The sequence below is a fragment of the Meriones unguiculatus genome (assembly GCF_030254825.1).
Source record: "Meriones unguiculatus strain TT.TT164.6M chromosome 13 unlocalized genomic scaffold, Bangor_MerUng_6.1 Chr13_unordered_Scaffold_51, whole genome shotgun sequence".
In the NCBI taxonomy this organism is placed as follows: domain Eukaryota; kingdom Metazoa; phylum Chordata; class Mammalia; order Rodentia; family Muridae; genus Meriones; species Meriones unguiculatus.
The window spans coordinates 171,852-199,197 of record NW_026843657.1 but is presented as its reverse complement, the minus strand read 5'-3'; the positions used below and the strand labels follow the sequence as shown (position 1 = coordinate 199,197).

Below are 27,346 nucleotides of genomic sequence, written 5' to 3'. Positions count from 1 at the left end.
ACTAGGGTGTGGTGCTGCACACCTGGAATCTCAGCACCCAGGAGGTAGAGCCAAGAGGATCAGAAGATCAAGATCATTTTAGTTTATATATAATTTTTAAAGACAATACAAATGGGAGACCCTGTCACATATTTACACAAAATCAACTTCTAGCCTCTCCTCTCTCTTTCTCTCCCTTTGTTTACAGATGAATGTAGGTGCTCTCAGAGCCAGAAGAGGGTGTCAGATCACTTGGATCTGGAGTTAGAAACAGTTGTGAGTAGCCCAACATGATTGCTGGAACTAAATTTAGTTCCCCTGGCAGAGGAGCAAGTCCTTTTAACTGCTGAGCCATTCCTCCAGTCCCTATTTTTAGCCTCTAATTTGTGACACTCATTTTCCTGTGGAATTTGTGAAAACATACTCCAGTCAAAACAGGCAACATGTAAGGGAACACTCATCAGAGTTCCGCAATAGAAGACATTTATGCCTCCGGCAGAATCTTACATCTTAACTTTGGTGATCAGGCATTCTATTGGGTATGTATCATGTGTGTGTGACATCTTAGTTACTTTTCTACTTCTGTGATTGAAGAGTTTAAATTAGCTTGGGTGACTCCATTTTGAAATGAGAAGCCATCTTGATCAGGAGCTGAACTCGGGTACCACAAAATATCACAGAATGTGCACTTGGCAGAAAACAAAGTTAACTCTCCTAGCAACAGCCTCCAGGAAATATCACAGAATAAATACTTGGTAGAAAACAGAGACCTTCTCCCCGGCAACAATCAATGAGAATTGGTTGGGCAAATTCTCCCCAATGTTCCAGATGTAGTTTAAAAGAATTCCAATTGTGATTATGTGCCTCAGCTAGAGGGTTACCTCACTATGACTTTTACCCAATCCTGTAATGCGAAGGCATGAATCTCCCTGCTTGCTCTCATGAACACCCCCTGATTTCAGTTTTTTCCTTTAAAAACCCTGTTCACCCAGTGCTCGGGGTCCCCCTTCTCTACTGCTGCATCAGTTAGACTTCGGTCCCGAGTCTGATCGTTCTCATAAAGCTCTCTTCCTTTTACATCATGTAGTCTCCTGGTGGTTTCTAAGGACCTTGTGATGCTGGCATAACACACACAGTCCTTCTTAGATAAAAGGTTTTATTGTTATGATTAAGAAATTTTATTTTTAGAAAACTGCCTCGCCTTCCTGTGTGTGACGTTGTGAGATCTGCTGGAAGTGGATTCAGAACAGTGGTAGGTGTTGGGAATTGAGCCTAGTACCATCTGGAGCAGCAGGCACCTCCAGCAGTTTGTTATGTAATTTAAAAAAAAAAAAGCATTAATCACTGTCAAACAAAATCCCTACAACTGATCTGATACTGGGATTTTGGGGTGAAGAAAACTCAAGAGACCCTCCTGTCACTGCCTGCAGGAATGCTAGGATGACAGACGTGTGCTGCCATACCCAGCCTTTATATATTTGGAAGAGATTTATTTCCTGTGTCTGACTCCTAATGACGTAATCAAATGTGCAGAGACCCAAGGATCCCTTCTCCAGCTCCCAGGCACTGGACATTTTATACTGTAGCAGCAGCTTCCAAGACATGGGGCTGGGCGATGACGTCACAAAGCAACTGTCCAATCGTGACCCAACGACAGAATGGCATGGCAGGGAGATTTGCAGGCACTTGGAGCAGGGGAATGGCCATGCAGGCTCTGAAAACTAGTAGCAGCAGCGTGAAGAGTCCCCCGTGCCTACTTCCTCCGTAAGGGAAGGTGAGGGACGCCGGCGCGATTTGGTGGGAACAGCATGTCGGGCATTCTGGGATTTGTAGGCGTCCCCCGGCCCTGGTACATGCTGCTTAACGGGAGAGAAACAAAGATGGGACTGCAAACAATCCCAGAAGGCATTGCGCCGCCCAGACGCCATTTTAGTAGTTCTCAGATACAATCCCAGAAGTCCTTGCCTTGACGCCATGTTTGTAGTTTTCAGGCAGGTGGGTCTCTTCCGCAAAGCATCGTGTTACTGTTGTTACTTCCCTGACCAGCGAGCGCTCGCTCAGAAGTGGGGAAAAAGGATGAAGGTCCGTCTGTGACTAGGTTTGAGTTTACATCCCTGTGGCGGGGGACAGGGAGATGGCGGGGCGGCCTCGGAGCGTCTGCACCCGGAAGTCTCAGCAGGGCAGATCCAGAAGCGAAGCCCAAAGGGAGGGACTTCCGCTAGAGGCGCGCCGCTACCCAGACCTGTTGTCCCCTGTCAGCAGTCTTATCCCAAGCAGTAATGAACTCATAGTCCTGCTCACACGAGGGGGCGGGGAGGGGAAGAACCTTGGGGCTCGCCGCCTCCCGCACCTGTCCATCGCCCGCCGTCCGTCCTGGAGTCCCCGAGCGGCTCCTGCGTGGGGCAAGGGGGATGGCGGGAAGAGAAGAAGCCCAGTCCTTCTCTCCCACCAGGCCTGTGTGCTTCCTGGGGGAGATGGGTGCATGCCGCCCTGGGTGAGGTTGTGCACGACCTTGTATATGTTGTCCTGGCGCCCTCTGCTGGCCTGCGTGTGCATGAGCAGGGAGGACCCTATAAACGATGTTTTGGGGGTTGAGTAGGTAAGGTTCACTGGGCTTAGTTGTTAGGGTGCTGGGGACTCAGTACAGAAGGATCTGGGGCAAAGAGAAAAAGGAAGCGGTGGAGAAGAAAGAAGAGGAAGGAAGGAAAGAGAGAACAAAGGAAGAAAGAAATCTGGTTTTTACAGAAAAAAGTCAGCTAATTGAAACTTGGGTACTATTTGGCGTTGGTTTGCTGAATTTAAGCCAACATACACAGGTAAATGTGCAGGTATTCTGTAGTGATAAAAGTAATTGACATTTTTCCACATGGTAAATAAATTATTTTCAGCCAGAACGGAGGTGTAGAACGTGGCAAACCAACACATTTTATTTAGAGTCCGTATCAAATAGGAATGACTTGGTGAACTTTTTCAGAGGAAGCTTCTCATATTCAAACACAAGAGCTATCCCTGGCTGAATGAACTTTCTCTAGTCACCTACACCCTCCTAGTACCCAGGAGATTCTTACTTCCATAAATTCTGGATTGACAGGTTTGATTGCTCACCTCCTGCTTTGTTATGTGAAAATCATGACCCATACCCAATTTCTATAGAGATTAAGCCAGAAGAAAATGATGTGGTGACTGTTTCTGAGCTATTCCATATGGAATGCAGTGTATTCAGTGGCCCATGCCCTCCATTAAACGCTTTTGAGCAAAATTGAAATGGAATCTAAAGACAGAAATCCTGACTGGCTTCTACCATGCCAGGTAAGCCTCACTCATAAGCAAGGGAAGCATCAAGATCTTATATTATTGGTAAGTAATTCACTGTCATCAAGCCAGTAAAACGTTTTCATCTTATCATTGAAAGTACAAATTAAAATGGAAAAAAGATTTTGTCAAAATGTATGTGTATATATCTGTATCTTACATGATTTGGGGACTGAAAACACTCATTTGAAGACATTAAATTTGAATGTCTTTCAACGAATATTTTCCTAGTGTGAGATGAGATTCTGTAATATATATGTGTAAATACTATAAAAATATAGCAAGTTCAATAACGAAAATTTTTATGATTTCATGGAATATGTCCAATGACATAAGACTAGGGCATCATATCCAAAGCAACCATTTCATCTAAAATACAATCTATATTCATGACAAGAGACCATAAGAAGATCTTTTTGTGGACAATAAATAACTTGTATTAGAGTAGGCAGTAACTGAAACATAATTGCTTTCACAGATCATTTAATATTAATACAGTATGATGAAGGTGAAACCAAAACTGTGCTCCCATTATTAGATTTTAAAATACAGACAGTGCTCATGAGCTGAGCCGTATCTCAACATGTTAGTGATAAGTGTAATGTGTGGGTTCTAAACCAACAAGATATAAACTAGGACTCATTTACACTTATGACCCTTGGAGATCACCTTCAAATAGGGTATCATGAAGAAGATTGTTGAGCAAGTCAATTAAACTTTTCATTCAGTCAACGTTAGGCAAATAAAAGATGAAATGTGAATGTTTGTATACTATATAATTTAGTATTATAGGAATCAGTAATGTTTGACATTGATATTGACATAGTCTGTAGTCATGGCTTCCAGTCATAAAATAGGTAAGTATGTCTCTTGTACAGATAACTAAGTACCTATATAGAAGTTCTTTATAACACAAGTTATTAATTAGTTAACACAATATCAGGTTGTGTTATTTTTAAAAGTTAATTTTTTTGTAATCAAGATAATACTGGTGTCTTTACAAAAATATAGAAGTTTTTCTTCTTTTTCCCTTTTGTGGAATACTTTGAGGAGTATTGCAGTGAGTTATTTGAGACTCTTGTAGAATTCATGGTGAATCACTATACCTAGGCTTGCTTTCCTTTTTCTTTTAATTAAGAGATTTTTAAATTATCATTTCTATCTTGGTTGTTATGTGTCTGTTTTAATAATTTACTTCTTCTTGATTTAATGTTGTTAGATTTTATACATCTAGAAGTCTACCCATTTATTATTTTTTTTTTACATTTAAATGCTTAGTTGAATGAAGACTTTTAAAATATGAACCTATCATTCTCTGCTTTCCTTAGTACATATTGTAGTATCTTTTAGACCAGGATTGATACAGTTGACATGGTCTTAAAAGAGAACAGACAGGCATTTCCAAAAGCAGGATTTTTCTCTCAGACAAAACACTGATATGCTATTCTTTTGCGGGGGGAAGTGGAGATTCTGTGCTGTAGTACCAGGGGCTGGAGGTCTTAAGTAGCTTGATGGGGAGGACATACTGTGGGGGTTCAGTGTATAAATTTCTGGCCTTAGTCCTGCCTTCTGTAGGTGTGTGGGTTTATTTCTGAGTATTTGATTCAATTCCATTGACACTCCAAGTCTGTTTCTCTGCCAGTACTTTGTATGCTGTTATTATTACTATTGCTCTATAGTATAGCTTTAGATCATGGATGGAAATAACTTCAGAAGTTCTTTATTATACTGGGTTTGTTTTTTTTAATATGATGTTGAGAATTGTTCTTTCAAGGTCTGTAAGGAATAGTGTTGGTATTTTGATGGGAATTGCGTTAATCTCTTGATTTCTTTTGGTAGGATGACCATTTTTGCTGTTATTCTTACTGATCCATAAGCATGGAAAATCTTTTAATTTTCTGATATCTTCTTCAATTTCTTTCTTCAGAGGCTTGAAGGGTTTTTGTTTGTTTGTTTGTTTGTTTTTCATACAGATCTTTCCTTTGCTTGGTAAGAGTTGAACTGATGTACTTTATGTTATTTGTGACTATTGGAAGGTTGTTGTTTCCCCAATTTCTTTCTCAGCTCACTTGTCTTTTGTATACAGGAAGACTTCAGATTTTTTTTTTGAGTTAATTTTATATCCAGCGATTTTGCTGAAGGTGTTTGTCAGCTGTAGGAGTTCTCTGGTATAATTTTTAGGGCCACTCATGTATACTATCATATCATCTGTGAATATTGATACTTTGACTTCTTCCTTTCTAATTTGTATCCCTTTGATCTCCTTTATTTGTCTTACTGCTCTATGGACAGGGAGGATGATATCTTTAATGTGTTCTAGGATTCGGTTTGCAAGTATTTTATTGAGTATTTTTGCATCGATGTTCATAAGAAAGATAGGTCTGAAGTTCTCTTTTTTGATTGGGTCTTTGTGGGGTTTTGGTATCAAGGTGACTGTGGCTTCCTCGAATGAGTTTGGTTGCTTCTGTATCTATTTTGTGGAATAGTTTGAAAAGAATTGGAGTTAGGTCTTCTTTGAAGGTCTGGTAGAATTCTGTGCTGAAACCATCTGGCCCTGGGCTTTTTTTTTTTTTGGCATGAGACTTGTGATGACTGATTCTAGTTCCTTGGGAGATATAGGACTATTCAATTTATTTACCCAATCTAGATTTAATTTTGGTAGATGGAATCTCTCAAGAAAATTGTCCATTTCATTTAGATTTTCAAATTGTGTGGCATATAGACTTTTCTAGTGAGACCTAATGATTGTTTGGATTTCCTCAGTGTCTGTTGTTATGTCCCACTTTTCATTTCTGATTTTGCTGATTTGGATAATTTCTTTCTCCCCTTTACTTATATTGGCTAAGGATTTGTCTAGCTTGTTGATTTTCTCCAAGAACCAGCTCTTAGTCTTCTAGATTCTTTGAATTGTTTTCTTTGTTTCTAATTCATTCATCTCAGCTCTGAGTTTCATTATTTCTAGTTGTCTACTCCTCTTGGGTGTGCCTCTTCCTTTTTTTCCTAGGGCTTTTAGGTGTGTCATTAAATTGCTTGTATGAGATGAACTACTCTCTGGAGGCACTTAGTGCTATGAACTTTCCTTTTAGCAGTGCTTTCATTGTGTCCCACAAGTTTGGGTAAGTTGTGCCGTCATTTCCATTGAATTTTAGGAAGTCTCTAATTTCTTTTTCCATTTCTTCCCTGACAAAGCTGTCATTGAGTAGAGAGTTGCTTAGTTTCCATGTGTATGTAGGCTTTTTGTTATTTCTGTTGTTGTTGAAGTCTAGTTTTAATCCATGTTGGTCTGATAGGATACAAGGGATTATTTCGATCTTCTTGTATATTTTGAGGCTTGCTTTGTGCCTGATTATATGGTCAATTTTTGAGAAGGTTCCATGAAGTGCTGAAAATAAGGTATACTCTTTTGTGTTTGGGCGAAAAGTTCTGTAGACATCTATTAGGTCCATTTTATTTAGGACCTCTGTAATTGTTATTTCCTTATTTTGCTTCTGTCTAGATGATCTGTCCCTTGGTAAGAGTGTAGTGTTGAAGTCTCCTACTATTAAGTTGTTGGGATCGATGTGTGATTTAAGCTTTAATCATGTATCATTTATCATCAAATTCAGCTTCTGAATTTGGGGCCTAGATGTTCAGGATTATGATGTCCTTCTGGTATATTTTTCCTTTGATGAGAATGAATTGCCCTTCCTCATCTTCTTTCATTAATTTTGGTTGAAAGTCTATTTTTATCAAGAGTATTGGCCTGTGGGTTGTGTGTGTGTGTGTGTGTGTGTGCATGTGTGTGTGATTTTAATTAGTTTGCTTATGACAGGAATGCTGGATTTCTAGAAAGAGTTTTGAAGTGCTTCTTCTGTTTCTTTTCCTTTTTTTCTTTTCTTGATAGTTTAGGAAGGATTATTATAGCTCCTTTTTGAATGTCTGGTAGAATTCTGGTGTGACTTCATCTTAAGCAGACACACTCAAGTGGAGTAAATGATTAGAAATAATCAAATTCAGAGGTGAAATCTCATTCTATTAAGCCACAGTCACCTTGACACCTAAAGTCCCAAAAGACCCAACAAAAAAAGACAACTTCAGACCTACCTCTCTTATGAACATTGATGCAACATTACTCAATAAAATACTTGCCAACTGAATCCAAGAAAACATCAAAGATATCCACCATGACCAAGTGGGCTTCATCCCTGCATGCAGGGGAGGTTCAGTATATGGAAATCTATCAATATAATCCACCACATAAACAAACTGAAGGAGAAAAAGCACATGATCTTCTTAGATCCTGAAAACGCATTTGATAAAATCCAACACCCTTTCTTGTTTAAAGTCTTGGACAAATGAGAGGTACAAGGCACATACCTAAACATAGTAAAGACAATATACAGCAAGTCTTTAGCCAACATCAAACTAAATGGAGAGAAACTTAAATCAATCCCAGTAAACCTCAGGGAAAAGGCATGGCTGCTCACTCTCTCAGTATCTCTTCAACATAGTACTTGAAGTCCTCACTAGAGCAGTAAGATAACTAAAGCAGATCAAGAGGATACAAATCAGAAAGGAAGAAGTCAAAGTATCGTTATTTGAAGATGATATAATATACATAAGTAACTGCAGAAATTGAACTAGAAAAAGCCTTCAGCTGCTAAACACCTTCAACAAAGTGGCTGGATACAAAATTAACTGAAAAAAAATCAGTAGCCCTTATGTGTACAAAAGACAAAAGGGCTGAGAAAGAAATTAGGGAAACTACACCCTTCACATTAGCCAGTAATAAGTACCTTGGTGTGACTCTAACGAAGCATGTGAAACACCTGTTTGAAAAAAATGTCAAGGCTCTGAAAAATGAAATTGAAGAGGTATCAGAAGAAGGAACGATCTCCCATGCTCATGGACTAGTAGGATTAACATAGTGAAAATGGCCATCCTGCCAAAAGCAATCAATGGATTTAATGCAGTTCCCATCAAAATACCAACACAATTCTTTATAGATCTTGAAAGAACAATTCTTTACTTCACATGGAACAACAAAAATCCCCAGAACTAAACCTATCTTGTACAACAACAGATCGTGTGGAGGCATCTCCATTCCTGATCTCAAGCAATACTATAAAGCAACTGCATAATACTGACATATAAACAGAATGGTGGGTCAATGGAACTGAATAGAAGATGTAGAAATAAACCCATACACCTATGGATACTTGTTTTTTGACAAAGAAGCCAAAACCATACAATGGAAAAAGCCTGCATCTTCAACAAATGGTGCTGGTCTAACTGGATGTCTGCTTGTAGGAAAAAATGCAAAACGATCCATATTCATCACCTTACACAAAACTAAAGTCCAAAGTGGATCAAAGATCTCAACATAAAACCAGACATAGTAAACCTGTTAAAAGAAATATTGGTGAGGAGCCTTGAACTCATTGGCATAGGAGAATACTTCCTGAACTGAACACCAATAGCTCAGGCTCTGAGATCAAAAATTAATAAATGGGGTCTCATGAAACTGAAAAGTTTCTGTAAACAAAGGACTCTGTCATCAAAATGAAACGACAGCCTACAGATTGAGAAAGTATAGCCCTATAGCTGACAGAGGGCTAATCCAGAATATATAAAGAACTCAAGAAGTTAAACAGCAATAAAACAAGTAGTCCAATTAAAAATGTGGTATAGAGCTAAATAGAGAATTCTCAGTGGAGGAATATTGAATTGCAGAGAAACAGTTAAAGCAATGTTCAGCATCCTTAATCATTAGGGAAATGCTGATCAAAACAACCCTGAGATTTCATCTTACAGCCATCAAAATGGCTAAAGCTCAAGTGACAACACATGCTGGAGGAGATGTCCAGAAAGGGGAACCCTCCTCCATTTCTGGTAGGAATATAAACTTGTACAGCCACTTTGGAAATCAATCTGGCACTTTCTCAGAGAAATAGGAATATTGTTTCCTCAGGATCCAGCTATAGCACTCCTAGCTAGGCATATATCCAAAACATGCTCAAGTATACAACAGGGGCATTTGCTCAACTCTGTTCATAGCAGCTTTATTTGTAATAGCCAGATCTGGAAACAATCCAGATGTCCCTCAAATGAAGAATGGATACAGAAATTGTGGCACATTTACACAATGGTATACTGCTTAGATATTAAAAACAGGAAAATCATAAAAATTGCAGGCAAATGGTGGGAACTAGAAATGCTCATCTTGACTGAGGTATCCCAGAAGTTGAAACAAACACATGGTATATACTCATAAATGGATTTTTAGACATATGTAGGACAAACATTCTAAAATATGTTCACCTCTAGAAGGTAAACAAGGAGGACCCTGGTTACATGATCAGTCCTCACTCAGAATGACAAATGGGACAGATATTGGAAGTGGGAGATACCAGGCAATAGGACAGGAACTGACCACTGAGGGCCTCTGAAGACTGTACCCCACAGGGTATCAAAGTAGATGCTGACATTCATAGCCAAACTTTAGGCAGAGTGCAGGTAATCTTATGAAAGAAGGGGAGATGAGAGGACCTGGAGGGGACAATATCTCCACAAGGAGAACAATAGATCCAAGAAATCTAGGCATAGGGGTGCCAGAGCCCACCAGGAGAGTTGAATGGTTCTTGAGTCGGGAGTGAGGATTGAAATTAATGAAAAAACAAACAAACAAACAAACAAAAAACCCCAAATACACAGCATACAGGAAACTTTTTTAAAGAGGCTCCGGACTGCAGCAGCCGCAGTCACAAGTAGCAAACAGATGTAGCAGCAGCAGCAAGCCACACGCCTTAGCCACAACAGCCTGATTTTTTTTGTAGACAGCTTTTAAGCCACAGTAAAAACAGCTCAGAACAATGGGTTAAATTTCCACAAGGAGCTGGAGCAAGAGGTATGATCTTCACAAGCTATCTCACCTGCTGTCACAAACAAAAGGTGATGGACTTGCAAATTCTTCCCTGACTTCAGTGAAGTCCTGGTAAAAGCAGTCTTTCCACTGAGATATAAATATCAAAGCAGCTGCCAGAGCCACGGCTCCCAACTTAAAGGTCTTTTCTGAGACTGCTACTCCAATCAAGAACCATGCATGGAGATAACATAGAATCTTTAATAGCTCTACACAGTTGTAGCCCATGGCAGCTCCAAGTGGGTTCTGTAGAAAGGGGAACAGTGACTGCCTCTGACATGAACTCAGTGACTGGCTCTTTGATCACCTTCCCTTGATGGGGCTCCAGCCTTACCAGGCCACAAAGGAAGACAATGCAGCTAGTCCTGATGAGACCTGATAGGCTAGGTTCAGGTGGATGGGGAGGAATACCTTCCATATCAGTCATCTTGTGGTGGGGCATGGTAGGACATGAGGGAGGTAGGATTGGGAGGCAATAATGGAGTGAGATACAGTGGGGATACAAAGTGAATAAACTAATTTATTTAAAAATAAATTAATAAAAATAGACTCAAAAGTCTAATAAAATTTCTCTGAAGAGAATACAGACATACATCAAAACTATTATCCACTATGAATGACTTGCTTATCCCTGATATGGCACAACATAAGTCAATAAATATAAAAACTACATAAATGATGTATAAACAGAAATCACATGAACATCTCAATAGCTTAAACAAAAACCAAAAAACGTCTTTAAAAAAATCCAACGTGCCTTTATCATATAAGTTTCAAAAGTTGTAAGGCCAGAAGCAATACCTCTCAACACAATAAAATCTATAGATGAGAAACCTGCATCCACAATCATCCCTAATAGAGAAAAGGTTTAGGCAAGTATACTCAGGTCAGAAGTTTGTCATCTATGTTCACCACCCTCACTTTTTTCAATATTTTGCTCAAAGTGCTTGTTTAAGCAATAAAGAAAGATAAATAAAGGAATATAAATAGGGAAAGTAGAATTCAAACTATCACTCTTTGCAGATGATGTAATAATATGCATTGCAGTTCCCCAAAATTCTATCACAAAAAAATTATGAAATGATTAACAATATAGCTATGTGACAGGATACAGAATTAACTTGCAGAAATCTATTTACTTTTGTATATACCAACATCAAACATTCAAAGGAGATCTTGAACACACTCCCATTCAGAAATGTCTGAAAGAAAATAAAGTATCTAGTAATAAACAGATGAAAGAAAAAAACACACCCACAATGAGAACTTCAAACACCTGAAGAAATCAAGAAAGACACTGGAAAATGAAGAGACATCCCATGTTCCTGGATTGATGATGGTAAAATTTTGAAAATGACTGTTCTACCAAAAGCTATTCACAAATTCAATGCAAATGCAATGAAAAGCATAATATCATTCTTCACGAACAGAAAAAAAAATTCTGCCCAGTTTCTTCATCCATTTCTGTTGTCTATTCTATTTTCTATTCTGAGTGAGACTGGCACCCTCCTGTGGACCCTTGTTATTTTGCTTCTTTGGGTCTGTGGATTGTAGTATGATTATCCTGTACTGTAGGTTTAATATCTGCTCATAAGTGAGTACACAGTATGTGTTTCTATCTATGTCTGTGTTACCTCACTCAGGATAATTTTTTTTTTCTAGTTTGATCCTTTTGCCTGCAGTTTCCATGATTTCTTATTTTTAATAACTGATTAGTATCCCATTGTGTAAATGTACCAGAAATGCTTTTATACATTCTTCTAGATTTGAGGGACATCTAGGTTGTTTCCAGTTTCTAGCTTTTATGAATAAAACAGCTATGAACATAGTAGAACAAATGTCCTTGTCCTATAATGGAACATCTTTTGAATATGTTCCCTCGAGTGGTATAGCTGGGTTTTGAGGCAGAACTATTCCCAGTTTTCTGAGAATGCACCAGATTGATTTCCAGAGAAGTTGTACAAGTCTGCATTCCCATCAGCATGGGAGGAATATTCCCTTTTCTCCACATCCTCACCAGCATGTGTTGTCACTTGAGTTTTTGATCTTAGCCATTTGAGTGGTATAAGATGGAATCTTAGAGTCATTTTGATTTCCATTTGTCTGATGGCTAAGGACTTTGATGATTTTCTTTAGTGCTTCTCATCCATTCAAGATTCCTCTGTTGTGAATTCTCAGTTTAAATCTGAACCCCATTTTTAAAATTGGTTTAGTTGATTTGTTGGTGTTTAATTTCTTAAGTTCTTTGTATATTTTGGATTTTACCACTCTGTCTGATGTAGGGTTGGTGTTAGTATTTTCCCAATCTGTTGGCTGCCATTTTGATCTATTGATAATGTCCTTTGACTTACAGAAGCTCTTCCATTTCCTGAGATCCCACTTATTAGTTGTTGATCTCTGAGCCTGTGCTGTTGTTTTTTTATTGTGTCCTATGTTAAGGAGTTCCAGACTTTTCTTCACCATGTCTTATCTAAATATATCTCTGGTTTTATGTCAAGGTCTTTGATCCACTTGGACTTGAGTTTCTGCATAGTGATACAAAGGGGTCTATTTGCATTTTTCTACAGGCAGACACCTAGTTAGACCACAACCATTTGTTGAAGATGCTGTCATTTTTCCATTGTATGGTTTTATCTTTGTTGAAAGTAAAGTTCCAGTAGGAGCGTGGGTTTATTTCTGTGTCCTTATTCCTGACCTTATTTGTAGAGGATCGGTCTGCTCTCAAGGGTGTTTTATTTTTCCATATGAAGTGCTTGCTCTTTCAAGGTCTGTAAAGAACTATGTTGGAATGTTGGTGGGAAAAGGATTGAATCTGTAGTTTGCATTTGTTAGGAATGCTGTTTTACTATGTTAAGCCTACATATCCATGATTTTGGGAGATCTTTCCATCTTCTGATATCTTCTTCAGTTTTTTTTTCTGTAAAGACATGAAATTCTAGTCATAGAGGTCTTTCACTTCTTGGTTAGAGTTACAACAAAATATTTTATATTGTTTGTGGCTACTGCACAGGGTGTTATTTACCAAATTTCATTCTCAGCCCATTTTTCATTTGTATACAGAAGGGCTAATGAACTTTTTGGTAAACTGTGTTCCCAGCTATTTTGTGAAAAGTATATATCAATTGTAGGAATGCTCTGGTAGAATTTCTTGGGTCACTTATGTATACTAGTATATCATCTGCAAATAGTGATAATTTGACTTCTTCCTTTCCAATGTGTATCTTCTTGATCACCTTCAGTATTTTTTATTGTTCTAGCTAGGACTTAAGTAGTATATTGAAGAGATGTGGGGAGGATAGGCATCCCATCCTTGTCATGTACCTCATATGAGTGGAATTTAAGTTTCTCTCCAAGTAATTTGATGCTGGCTCTCAGCTTGCTTTTTACTGCCTTTATTATGTTAAGTATGTGCCTGATTCCTTGTATGCTTGATTTCTCCAAGTCTTTTAACATGAAGGGGTGTTGGATTTTGTGAAAGGCTTTATCTCGTCTAATGAGGTGATCATGTGATTTTGTTCTTTCACTTTGTTTATATGGTGGATTACATTGATGGATTTTCATATGTTGAACCATCCTGGTATCCCTGAGATAAAACCTATGCGTTCATTGTGTTTATCTTTGATGTATTTTCGGATTTGGTTTTCGACTGTTTTATTGAGTGTATTTATATCTATGTTCATAAGTGAGAATGGTCTGAAATTCTCTTTCTTTGTTGAGACTTTGGTTTGTGTATCAGGGTGACAGCCATCAGAATGAGTTTGGCAATGTTTCTTCTGTTTGTATTTTTGGAATAGTTTGATAAGTATTGGTATTTACTCTTGTTTGAAAATCGGGTATGATTCTATGCTAAAGCCATCTGACCCAGGGCGTGTGTGTGTGTGTGTGTGTGTGTGTGTGTGTGTGTGTGTGTGTGTTTGGCAGAATTTTTAATGACTGCTTCCATTTTCTAAGGTGTTATTGGCTTTGTTGTTTCATTTTATTAATTTTATTGTTTTTGTTTTTGAAGAAAAAGTTTCTGTTGTCTTGTGTGTCCTGTAAGTAGGTATGTGAATCACATGGGCCTCAGACTTAGAGATCCACCTGAATCTGGATCATGGATTGTATGTGGGCCCACATGCCTGTCTTTGTAGTGTTGTTTTGTTTTCTTTTTATATTATTGGCTAATAGACCTGAAATTTGTTCATATCAAACCCGTTGTTTACTTGATCTTTACTCACATCTTGAATTTTGAAATTTTTCAGAGCACATTTCTCTTTTGGCAACTTCAGGCTCATTAACCAATGCTGTTACATTATGGCCACACCCATAAAATTCCAGGAGCCTCCCTTGACCCAGAAACTCACCCAGATTTCTATTTTTTCTTCTTGTTACCTTCCTCCCTCTACTCTCCCCATACCTGATGCCCATCCCCATTACCCTACCCACTCCCTCTCCCACTCTGTACCTTCCCTCTATTTAATTCAGATACATATCTCATTTTCTCTTCAGAGTGAGTTTACTACATCCTGCCTTTACTCTCCTTGACTCTCTGGTTGTGTGGATTGTTCCCTGGTTATCCTGTAATGTATGGTTAATTTCTACTTATAAGTAAGTAGGTACCATGTGGGTCTTTCTGGGTCTCAGTTATCTCACTCAGAAAGATCTTTCCTAGTTCCACCCATTCTCTTGCTGATTGCATGAAGTCTTTTTTATTAATAGCTAATTGGTATTCCATTGTGCAACTGTATCACATTCTCTTTATTCATTCTTCAGTGGAAGGAAGTCTAGGCTGTTTCCAGTTTGTGTTTATTACAAATGAATATGCTGTGAACATAGTTAAGCAAGTGTTCTTCTGGTGTAGTAGAGCATCTTTTGGGTATATTACCCTAAGTGGTATAGCTATTAAGGTATGTAGGAATTGACATTTGTCTTTTCTTAATTTTTTGAGACATATCTAAATGGATTTCCAAAGAGGTTGTTCAAGTTTTCATTCTCACCATCACTGGAGGTGTGTTCTCTTTACTCCACATTCCTCACCACCGTGTGCTGTCACTTGAGTTTCGTGATCTGAGCTATTCTGACAAGTGTAAGATTGAAATGAAGAATCCTTCAATTTACATTTCCTTGATGACTAAAGACACTGAACAGTTCTTTAAGTACCTCTCATCCATTAGCACTTCCTCTGCTTAGAGTTCTCTGTTTAACTCTGTATGGCATTATTTATTTGGGTTATTTGGTTTGTTTGTGTCTAATTTGTTCAATTCTTTAATTTGAATATTATCCTTTAGTCAGATGTAGGGTTCATAAAGGTCCTCTCCAAGTCTGTGTGCTGCCATTTGTACTATTGATAGAGTTGTTTAACTTCCAGATACTTTTCACTTTTATGCATCCCTTTTATTAATTGTTAATCTTAGTGTCTGAGCTGTTGGTGTACTATTCACAGAGGTGTCTCCTGTACCAATGAGTTCAAGGCTATTCCCCACTCTCTCTTCTATTGTGTTTAGTATATCCAGTTTTATGTTACAGTCTTTGATCCAATTGGACTTGAGGTTTGTGCAGGGTGGTAAATATGGCTGTATTTGCATGTGTCTACATGCAGACATCAAGTTAGAGAAACACCAATTGCTGAAGATGCTTTCTATTTTTCCTTTGTATCTTTTTGACTTTGTCAAATATCAAATTCCTGTAGGAATGTGTGTTTATTTCTTGGTCTTTAATCTGGTTCCATTATCAATCTGCCAGTTTCTATGCCAATACCATGAAGTTTTAATTACCATTGCTCTGTAGTATAGCTTGAAATTATGGCTGCTGGTACCGCCAGAAATTCTTTTACAGTATAGAAATATTTTATCTATATTGCATTTTCTTTCCTATGAAGTTAATGGTTGCTCTTTCAAAGTCTATGAATAATTGTGTTGGAATTTTGATTGGAATTGCTTTGAACCTATCAATTGCATTTGGTAAGATGGCCATTTTTTACAATGCTAATTGTATGATCCTTGAGTTTGGGAGATCTTTCCGTCTTCTGGTATCTTCTTCAGTTTCTTCCTTCAGGGACTTGAATTTCTAGTCATACAGATCTTTCACTTGCTTGGTTAGAATTATACCAAAACTATTTTATATTGTTTGTGACTATTATTCAGGGTGTTGTTTCCCTAAATTCATCCTAAGCCTATTTACTGTCTGTATACAGAAGGGTTATTGATGTTTTTAGTAAATTTTGTTCTGCGCCACTTTGTGGAAAGTGTTTGTCATTGTAGGAGTTCTTTTTTAGAATTTTTAGATTCGCTTATGTATTCTACTATATCATCTTCGTATAGTGATTCTTTGGTATCTTCCTTTCCAATCTGTCTCCTTGAACATGTTCCGTTGTCTTATTGCTCTAGCCTGGAATTTGGTGGAATTGCTTCAATTTTTTTAAAATTTAATTTGATGTAGTCTATAGGCTTGCACTCCATTGCCTTTATTATATTTAGGTTTGAACCTTTTGTGCATGATCTCTACATTCTTTTAAGATGAATGGCTGTTAGATTTTTTGTCAAAGGCCTTTTCAGCATCTGATGAGATGACCATGTGATTTTTTTCTATCAGATTATTTATAAGGTGAATTAAATTGATGGATTTACATATATTGAACCATCCCTGCATCACTGAGATGGAGGCTACCTCCTCTTGGTGGGCAATATTAATGATGTGTTTTTGGATTCAGTTTCTGAGTATTATATTGAGTATTTTTAGATCGCTTTCATAAATGAGATTTTCTGAAATTCTTTTTTTCTGTTGTGTTTTTATTTTATTTAGTTATAGGGTGATTGTGATCCTATAGAATGATTTTGGCAATGTTCCTTCTTTTTCTGTATTTTGTGGAATAGTTTAAGGAGTATTTGTATTAGCTTTTCTTTGAAAGCCTGTCAGAATTCTGTGCAAAAACCTGCTGGCTCAGAGCTTTTTATTTTATTTTGGAGACTTAATGACTGCTTCTTTTTCCTTAGTGTATGTAGGTCATGTTTATTTTTTTGTTTTGTGGTGTTTGTTTGTTCTTTTTGTTTTTGAAGTTATTTTCTTTTTGTAGTCCTGACTGTCCTGTAAGTAGGTATGTAGATCAGGCAGGGTTCAACTTAGAGATCCACTTTAAAGTGTCTCTAGAGTGCTGGGATTAGTTGTGGGCCCACATGCCTGGCCTTTTTGTTTCTTTGTTATATTATTATGTGATAGGCCTGGAATGTGCATATTGTATATGTCAAACATATGCTCTTCATTAGGATATTAATACTGTTTGAACCTCTGAATCATACGATTGCTTGTTTTAAAATTTTTTGAATGAATATGACTATTTTTCCTGTTTATGTGAATAAATATCTCATGTGTGCCTGGTCCTCACAAGATTCAGAACTCTTGAATTTAGAATAATAGATAGGTGTGAGCCTCTATGTGTTGGGTCAAGGTAAGCCTTTAAGAGGCCCATACGGAATGGCAAGTAAAGCTTCAGGAACTCCTGTTTCTCCTTGAAAGGTTCTGATCCAATGCACACTGTTGCTTTACTAGTGACTCCTAGCACACTAGTGAAGTCTCAAAGGGATCCAAGGCTAGTGCGGTGCTGCTTCCCCTTTCCATATAGGTATATGGAAATATATACCACAAAACTAAGTTGTGGTGTGGCAACTCTCACATTCCTTACAGTTGCACCAACCTGATTGATTGTTACTAGTATTTGAGGCTAGTATGGGATGGTCTGATTGGGCTTTCAGTCATTTAAAGGCTGTAACGCTGTAACAAAGTTTGATCTGCACCTTTGAATGTTGTCTCTGGAGTTTGATTATCAGGTTTCTGTGTGGACCCTGTCACCCCTAACCCACCTACCCCATGGTACCTGATCGCCATCTGTGTAAGTACTGGCAATCAGGCCCAAATATCTGCAAGACCAACAAGATCTCTTCACAGCTGAGCCATCTCTCATGTCCTATGTTGCCTATTTCATTTATTTATTCATTCATTTTTTATTTCTAATAATTTAATTTAAATTTGTGTGCATTGATGTGAGGATGTCAGATTGATTGAATTGGAGTTACAGATAACTATGAGCTGTCATGTGGGTGCTGGGAATTGAACCCCTGTCCTCTGGAAGAACAGACAGTGTTCTTAACCACTGAACCATACCTCCAGCCCCCATGTTGCCTATTTATGATCAACATTTACATTCCTAATATTTGCATCTCTCCTTTTGTAATTGTTCAAGTTTTCATTTCATTTTAGCAAGATCGTATTAATGTTACAATTTAAGTGAGGCACTTCAGGTTTCTAGACATGTATACAGTACTGGATAGAATATATAACTCTTTGTAGAAACTTGAGAATGATCTTTCAGTTCTTTCCATGTTTTTAGTTTGATTGATTTTTTTGCAGATTATTCAGGTTCTTATTATGTACTCCTGACTGTCCTGGAACTTATTGCAGAGAGCAGGCTAGCATCCAGCTCTATGAGGTACACCATCCTCTGTCTCCTGAGTGATTTTGGAATTAAAGACATCAGAAAATACACCCAGTTTGCCCATTGTTATTATAGTCAGGAATCTTTTATACTATTTCTCTCATGTGGGCTCAGTACTATAGATATGTTTACTCTCTCTGTCTCTTTGTCTGTTAATTGGCATTTCTCTTGCAAATCTATATCCTAATTAAAGGATGTAAAAATTAGAAAGGTAACTCACTATTCAGTTTCCTCCTAAAAGGAGTTGGTTATTACATTAGAACTTGTGTATGAGAAATAAATAAAAGAAACACCAGAATTCTTTGAAAATATTGTAAATGAAGGATACATTTTCAGTATTCTAAGTATCATGCTTTCTGATGTACATGTGCATGAATATTTTAGAGTGCATTGACCTACAATGATGTGCATGTGAACTTCACTCGAGAAGAGTGGGCTTTGCTGGATCCTTCCCAGAGGAGTCTATACAAAGAGGTAATGCTGGAGACCTACAGGAACCTCACTGCTATAGGTAGGACAGTGAATTTTCTTTACTTTTTAAAATATGGGAGACTCTTTATTCATTTTTATCCACTTCTGTAATTTTTCTTGAGGATGAAGAAGGATGAGGTGAATGGTTCTTTGAGCATACATCATGACCTAAATTTTGCCTTATTTCCAATTACAAATTATACATTTTCTTTTCCTGTATTTTAGGATACAATTTGGAATATCATAATATTGAAGAGAATTGTCAAAGTTCTAGAAAACATGCAAGGTAATTTTCATATGTAAGCGGGTATGAAAGTGATTCTGAAAAAAAATTGATTAGTCATTAGCGCTATGAGGTAGAACTGCAATTTGTTTAGTCTCCTACAACTCAGATATTGCCAAAGGTATTCACGGTAAATAGTTAATGAAAGTATGTCCAAAACATTATACTGATCAATATAGTCCATAGTAAAGCTGGGGTTAATTATTTACTTGTAGTAATGTTGCTAAGTTTTGTGAGAAGGTCAGTTTTTTAGAGTAAAGAATGTTGTTGTGGAAAAACCATAATCCCTATAGCACATGTCTCTGATGAAAAAAAAATCAAATCTGTGAATGCAACGTGAAACCATGTCATTTATTTTTTTTTCTTTTAACAGTTATATCATATATCACAATGAATACAAATCATGTTACTATAGGTATATTGAAAGAAACAATGGACCACCCAGAACAACTAAAATAAATAGTAGTCCCCATTTTGAATAGATGTTTAAAAGGTGATACCTGTTATGCTTTATATGGGCTATTCAGAGATGCAAGCAATACAACTAATGACACAGAGGCTTTGTAATATTTTAAAGTTTAGTCAATTTAACTGGTCAGATTCTGAACCCTCTTTTTCTCTAACACAAATAAACCTTAACACAGTGTCCCACTTTTTGGCCAGCTCTACCTCTTTGTTCCTGTTCATGTCCATTTGATGACCTCACTGTCCTGCTGGTGAATCGCCTGATTTTTTTCTTCTTCCCAGCAACCCTCTCTCACTCAGAAGTTCTGCCCTCCATTTTTGCCCTACTATCAGTTGTCAGCTTTTATTTCCAATAGATAAGTAAGGAATGACAAATGTTTACAAAATATAGGACAGGTGATAATGGGCCATAAAGAGAACAATACTACAATCTTGTCAGCACTTAGTTCTCTGCTGGCTCAGCAATCAGCATTTACTTATACTGACACACTTTCACAAAATATACACCAACATCAATTAACAGGTTCCTTAACTTCATTAGTAATTCTCACAAAATCACACTGCAGAAAATATAAGTTTTAGGAATATATAAATGTTTGTTTGTCACAGTTATCTTCGCAGATTTAGGATGGCACACAGTATAGGGACATTTATTCATCCAGTCACTGTGTTAAAGCTCTGAGGTCTTGGATTTTTCTACAAATACATGGAAAACCATCTTATAGAAGAAAGTATAGTGTAAGTGTGAGCCAGGTAACAAATGTTTTTACCATCACATGTATTTTCAAATATGCAAACCCTAGAGAGAAGGAGAACACTATGAATGTAAAAATAATGATGAAAATTTAAGATTTAATTCCTCTTTACATTTTACACCAAATTGTAAAACTAAGTGACATGGACAAAAAGATTCATTAGTGTAATGAATGTGGTAAAGCTTTCATATGTGTCATTCATCTTTGCAGGTTTGAAAATAGTCATAGTGGAGAGAAAGCTTCTGAAGATACTCGATATGACGAAGTCTTTACACGTCACATTAGTCCCCACACATATAAAAGTATGCATATTGGTGAGGATCGCTATGAATGTAACCAAAATGGTAATGCCTTTGCACATAACAGTCACCTCCTAACACATAAAAGGACACATATTGGAGAGAAACCTTATGAATGTAACCAACGTGGTAAAGCCTGTGCACGTAACAGTAATCTAATACACGAAAAAAATCACAATGGAGAGAAACCTTATGAATGTAACGAATGTGGAAAAGCCTTTGCACGTAAAAGTACTCTCATAGTACATGAAAGAACTCACTCTGGAGAGAAACCTTATGAATGTAACCAATGTGGTAAAGCCTTTGCATGTAATAGTAGTCTCCAAATACATAAAAGAACTCACACTGGAGAGAAACCATATGAATGTAACAAATGTGGTAAAGCCTTTGCACGTAACAGTACTCTCCTAGTACATGAAAGAACTCACACTGGAGAGAAACCATATGAATGTAACCAATGTGGTAAAGCCTTTGCACATAACTGTCATCTGGTAGTACATAAAAGAACTCACACTGGAGAGAAACCTTATGAATGTAACCAATGCAGTAAAGCCTTTGCACGGAGCAGTCATCTGGTAGTACATAAAAGGACTCACCCTGAAGAGAAGCCTTATGAATGTATCCAATGTGGTAAGGCCTTTAAACATAACAGTAATCTCCTGATACATAAAAGAACTCACACTGGACAGAAACCTTATGAATGTAACCAATGCGGTAAGGCCTTTGCATGGAACAGTCATCTGGTAGCACATAAAAGAACTCACACTGGAGACAAACCTTATGAATGTAACCAATGTGGTAAAGCCTTTAAACATAACAGCAGTCTCCTGCTACATAAAAGAACTCACACTGGACAGAAACCTTATGAATGTAACCAATGTGGTAAAGCCTTTGCACGGAACAGTCATCTGGTAGTACATAAAAGAACTCACACTGGAGAGAAACCTTATGAATGCAACCAATGTGCTAAAGCCTTTGCATGTTACAGTGCTCTCCTAAAACATAAAAAAACTCACACCTGAGAGAAACCTTATGAATATAACGAAAGTTGCAAAGACTTTGCACGTAACAGTAATTTCCTAATACAGAAAAGAACTCCCACTGGATATAAACCTTATGAATGTAACCAATGTGGTAAAGTCTTTGCACAGAATAGTCATCTGGAAGTACCTAAAAGAACTTACATTGGAGAGAAATCTTATGAATGTACCTCATATGATAAAGTGTATGCATTTCAGAGTAGTCTCTGAAAACCTAAAAGAACACAACTTGAAGAAAAAAAACATTATGAATGTAATCTGTTTGGCATCATCTTTGTACAACACAGTCATCTCCTAATACATAAAAATGCATGTTGCAGAAAATTCTTATGAAAATAACCAATGTCATAAAAGCTTTTCATGTAAGAGTCATCTTGAACAAGAACACTTACTGGAGTGAAACCCTATGACTGTAATCAATGTGTTAAAGCCTTTGCATATCATAATAATCTCCATGTACATAGAAGAATACACACTGGAGGAAAACTATGAATGTAACTAATGTGATAAAGCTTCTTGACGTAATAGTAATATCATATGACAGAAAGAACATATACTGGAGAGAAACCTTATGAATGTAACCAATGTTCTAAAAGTTGCTCTTCACACTCATCTTCAAAGTCATGAAAGAATTCATATTGGACTGAAAGACTATGAGTGCATTTAGCATGGTGAAGCTCTTCCACATTTGTATAGTCATCATCATTAAAGAATTCATACTGGAGAGACATTAATGAATGTTTTAAAATGTGAGGGCTTTGCATATATCTATATTTTTCATCATTATAAAGGTTTCATAATGGAGAGGAATTCCAAGAAAAAAACATTTTTAAGAGGTGCAGCTGAGAGGCACTGTGGTTATGTGGACTAGATATGCAAAATATTTCAAGTGTTTCACATCTTTCTTCTTCACATGTTCTCTTTACAAAATAATTAGAACCCTGTGTCTCTCCACACCCCTGCCCTGTGGATCTTCTGTACTTTCTCCTGCCTTCTTTGATTTCTTTTGTTTTCAACCCATTAAGAATTTATTGTAATGGAGACTTAAAAAATGAAATAAAATGAATTTTCAAATCTTTTTTCAATCTGCTATTTTATCTATAAACTCTACTGTGTACCTTCCTTGTGAAAAGAACCCAGTAATGTGCCATCAGGCCTGGCTCAGATTTTTTGTTTTATTATTATTATTATTATTATTATTATTATTATTATTATTATGGTTTTTTTGAGACAGGGTTTCTCTATGTAGCCCTGGCTATTCAGGCCTTTCTTCTACAGACATCCACCTGCCTCTGCCTCCCAAGTGCTGCGATTAAGGGTGTGTGCCACCATACTTGTCAGGACTCTCTTATAGCCTGGTTGAAGTCATATTTTGTGACTTAGGACATGTCCAGATAAGTGAGTGTGAAGAGCTGGCCAGGGGAGCCTAGAAGAACTGTCATCAGAGACTAGAGAGACTTCCTCCAGGAAATGATGGGAATAGATGTAGATTCCCACAAACAAATGCAAGGTACAAGTGTGGAGTTCTTGAGGAAGGGAAGAATCAAAGGAACCAGGGGTATCAGAGATACCATGAGAACACTGACCACAAAATCAGCTGTCTATGACTCATCCGTGTTAGCACAGATGAGGCCTGGAGGACTCTTCGGGAAGACTTTTTGCACGTGTAGGGAGGGATTAAAGGAGTGTCAGTGGGAGGTGTCAAGAAATCAGGTGACAGAGAAGGGAAGAAGCCAGAGAGGAAGAACCAGAGGGGGTCACATGATGTGAGTGGAGCCAGGAAGGGGCCAGAAGTATCACATGAGAGGTTGGATTGGCCAGGGAGATTAGGGGTGGAGCTGAAGACCCACCTGACATGCAAGGGGCTGGGGGAGGGCCAAGGATGCGGCCAGCGTTTCAAGTGTCACAACCTCCTAAATAGTGATATAATGTACTGTGTAATATTCTATATTATTTTCTGCCTTTTGTCTCAGGTCTCAGGTGTTGAGTCCTGATGTCTCCTTGTTGGGTCACAGGCAGCTGAAGTATGTCTAAGCTACTGCTACAAGACATGATGATGGCATTGACTACTACATAAGGATAACAGAGGGGCCAAGGATTGGGACTTAGGGCTTAAGCCTGAGGCTTCAGGGCTCAGGCATCAGTGACCAGTGATCAGGATTTAAAATTGTGTTTATAGGGTCTGATCTAGGCCCCTCATTCACTTTCATATCTAAATGATCCACATTCATAAGACCTGGGTCTGCTCCTCTCAAATCTACATATCTCAGGAAACTTTCTTCTTGGATTATTACCAGAAAAAAATAAATTATCTTTAGGGACCATTTGTCAACAGTCCTTTAGGAAATGAGCTGATCTTACCCAATCAGAGCAATGTACATTTTGAACATACAAATCTTTTGAAATTGTTTGTTCAACCACAACCAAATTGTTAGCTTTACACTTAATATCTATAGTAGTTTTAATGCATTCAGAAAAAGGTGCAGATGTAGAGCTTGAAGGTCTAATAGCCCTTTTCCATTCAGCATTCACACACTCATCAGCTAAAGGTACAAGTAAATTTCTCTAGCATCTGGATCTGATATTGCTCTATCTAAATCCCAAGTAAATCTTTGTAAAAAGTCAGTGAAAGATTTGTGTGAACTCTGGTTTACCTTTCTGAATGACTCAAAATATTTTTCTCATTCTTCAGTCTTGCCCCAAGCATTTAAACTTATTGTACTACATTGTTCTGAGATGTCATCATTCAACATAATTGGTATTCCTTTTTTCCCTGCTGTTTTATTATTTTAATTTATTACAATTTATTTACTTTGTATCCCGGCTGTGGCCCCCTCCATCGTCTCCTCACAATCTTACCCTCCATTCCTCTTGACTCTATGTCCCTCCCTTACTCCACTGATAGCATAGGACCTCCTCCCCTTCCACCTGATCCTAGCCTGTCAGGTCTCATCAGGACTGGCTGCATAGGCTTTCTCTGTGACCTCACATGGCTGTATTCCTCTTTTCAATTTGTATTTTCTTTACGTTTATGTGCTATAAGCCCTAATGGTGCCTCTCTCTCAACTCCTCCCAATTTTTCCTTCCTCTTCTTCCCCTTCTCCTCCCCCTTTCTGCCCAGAAAAGGAGAGCTTCCCTCCCTCCCATATCAGCCCTGTGATTTATTAAAGTGTTCATTGTATATTTTCCATTTAAAGTACTTTTTATACTTATGCATGGACTTACATGTATTATAGCTATTTTATGTAGATAATTTATAGGATGTTTATGATGTTCACATATGTTTATTGTTATTTCACACTCTTCCTTCTTTTACATTTATCTACCTTTGTATTTAGAGTACTTCCCCCATATTATCCAAATCAGATCAATTGCACACTGCTTTTTGTACTGTAATGTACAAAATGCATTGCTTCCCCACCATGTTTCCTGGTTTCTACAGTTATTCCATGGTAAATACTCACATCTGAAGATTTTGAGTTAGCTGCCTCAGAGTATAGAGAATGAGTGATATTTGTCTTTCTGGATCTGTGTTACCTAAATCAATATAATTTTTCTAGTTTCATCTATTTATATGTATGACATATGTGTTCTGTATGTATTTCTATGTATGTTTGTGTGTATATGTATTTATATTTATGTCTGACTTATGTGTTTAGATGTTTCAATTTCCTATCCATGAGAAGAGAATAGCAAGAAACATGGCTGATCAATTATTTCTGTAGTGATATATCAAGTACTTTGTGCATATGTCAAGGTATAAATCAGCTGGGTTGTATGGTACATTTATTATTACATATTTGAGAATTCTACACAATGATTTCTGCAATGGCTGAATCTGTTTAAAAGTTGCTCAACAAACTTAAGTTGTTTTACAGAGAAATGGTACCTATGGTCTGAGGATTCCTCTGTTGACCAAATGCTTAGCAACCACAATAAAATCTGAGTCCCATCTTCACCACTGCTTGAACTGATGTATGGTGCTGCACACCTGGAATCCAAGCACCCAGGATTTAGAGGCAAGATGATTGGATCAAGGTCATTTTAGTTTATATGTGATTTTAAAAGACAATACAGATGGGAGATCCTGTCACACACACACACACACACACACACACACACACACACACACACACACACCTAGCCTTTCCCCCTCTCACTTTCCATTTTCTCTCTCTCTCTCTCTCTCTCTCTCTCTGTGTGTGTGTGTGTGTGTGTGTTTAGAGAGGAACGTGGGTCCTTACTTGGATCTGGTGTTACAGACCATTGGGAGTAACCCAATGTGAATGCTGGAAACTAAATTCAGTTCCCCTGGCAGGACAGCAAGTCCTCTTAACTGCTGAGTCATCCCTCTAGTCCCGATTTTTAGCCTGTAATTTGTGACACTCATTTTCTTGTGGAGTTTGTGAAAACATACTCCAGTCAAAACAGGCGATACAGAAGGGAAACGCTAGTCACAGATTGGCAGTAGAATACATTTATGTCTCCAGCAGAATCTTACATTTTAACTTTGGGTGTATATATATATATATATATATCATGTGTGCATGGTATCTTAGTTACTTTTCTACTTATGTGATTGAAGAGTTTAAGTTAGCTTGGGTGACTCCATTTTGAAAGGAGAAGCCACAGAGGGAGACAATGCAGCCACTCCTGATGAAACCTAATAGACTAGGATCAGAAGGAAGGAAAAGAAGACCTCCCTTATCAGTGGACTTGGGGAGGGGCATGGGTGGAGAAGGGGAGGAAGGGAGGAATTGGGAAGGGAGGGCGGAAGGAGCTACATGGGGGATACAAAATGAATAGTGTAATTAATAAAAAAAATTTAAAAAAGTCCCCCTCCAAAAGAAAGCTGAGTGGTATTTATGTAAAAAAAAAAAAAAAGATTTATTGTCTGTGTCTGACTCCCAGTGACATAATCAAAGGTGCAGAGACCCAAGGACCAGCTACCAGGGACAGGACTTTTTACTGTAGTAGCAGGAGCAGCTGCTGTGTGTTTGACTTCGTGGACAAGGGGCGGGGCAGTGACGTCACAAAGCACCTGATCCCAACGACAGTATGGCATGGCAGAGAGATTTACAGACACGGAGAGCAGGGAAAAGGCTGTGTGGGGTCTGAGGACAAGGAGGTTTCCTGCGCCTACTTCCATGCTCCTCGCCAAGCCAACTGGTGGTAATCTAAGGAACGCATGCAAACGATGCTGGCAACAGCACCCAGCGGATTCTGGGATTTGTAGGCGACTCTGGGGCCACGGTCCAGGCAACAGAGAGGAGAGACGGAAAAAAAAAAGGGAAGACTGTTAGCATTTAGGTAGCCTGCTTCTCAGTTGCCTAGCTACCTATGATGTCATCATGTGTCACTGACCAAGTAGCTC

The 27,346-nt window shown here is 37.9% G+C and overlaps 1 protein-coding gene across 9 annotated transcripts; it reads left to right on the top strand.

Moving 5' to 3' along the window:
* The first annotated feature begins 1,926 nt into the window (after positions 1–1,926).
* On the top strand, positions 1,927–23,052 carry LOC132651367 (zinc finger protein 431-like). Of its 9 annotated transcripts, XM_060376596.1 has the most exons (6): positions 1,946–2,077; positions 3,071–3,288; positions 18,575–18,653; positions 19,044–19,170; positions 19,356–19,416; positions 20,844–23,052. In XM_060376596.1, exons 4-6 carry the CDS (start codon positions 19,137–19,139, stop codon positions 21,952–21,954), a joined length of 1,206 nt encoding a protein of 401 aa, XP_060232579.1. In that variant the 5' UTR covers positions 1,946–2,077; positions 3,071–3,288; positions 18,575–18,653; positions 19,044–19,136; the 3' UTR covers positions 21,955–23,052. The 9 variants fall into 9 exon arrangements, with proteins under 9 accessions (XP_060232578.1, XP_060232574.1, XP_060232575.1 ...); XM_060376595.1 differs by lacking the exon at positions 18,575–18,653 and having other exon boundaries at positions 1,927–2,077; positions 3,133–3,288; XM_060376591.1 differs by lacking the exon at positions 18,575–18,653 and having other exon boundaries at positions 1,927–2,077; positions 3,133–3,336.
* Positions 23,053–27,346: the final 4,294 nt, after the last annotated feature.

Coding starts and splice junctions, on each gene's coding strand:
- LOC132651367 (XM_060376591.1), top strand. CDS start 3,244: ATGGAATCTAAAGACAGAAATCCTGACTGGCTTCTACCATGCCAGGTA. Junction 3,337..19,043: donor ATCAAGATCTTATATTATTG/GTAAGTAATTCA, acceptor TGAATATTTTAG/AGTGCATTGACCTACAATGA. Junction 19,417..20,843: donor AGTTCTAGAAAACATGCAAG/GTAATTTTCATA, acceptor TCATCTTTGCAG/GTTTGAAAATAGTCATAGTG.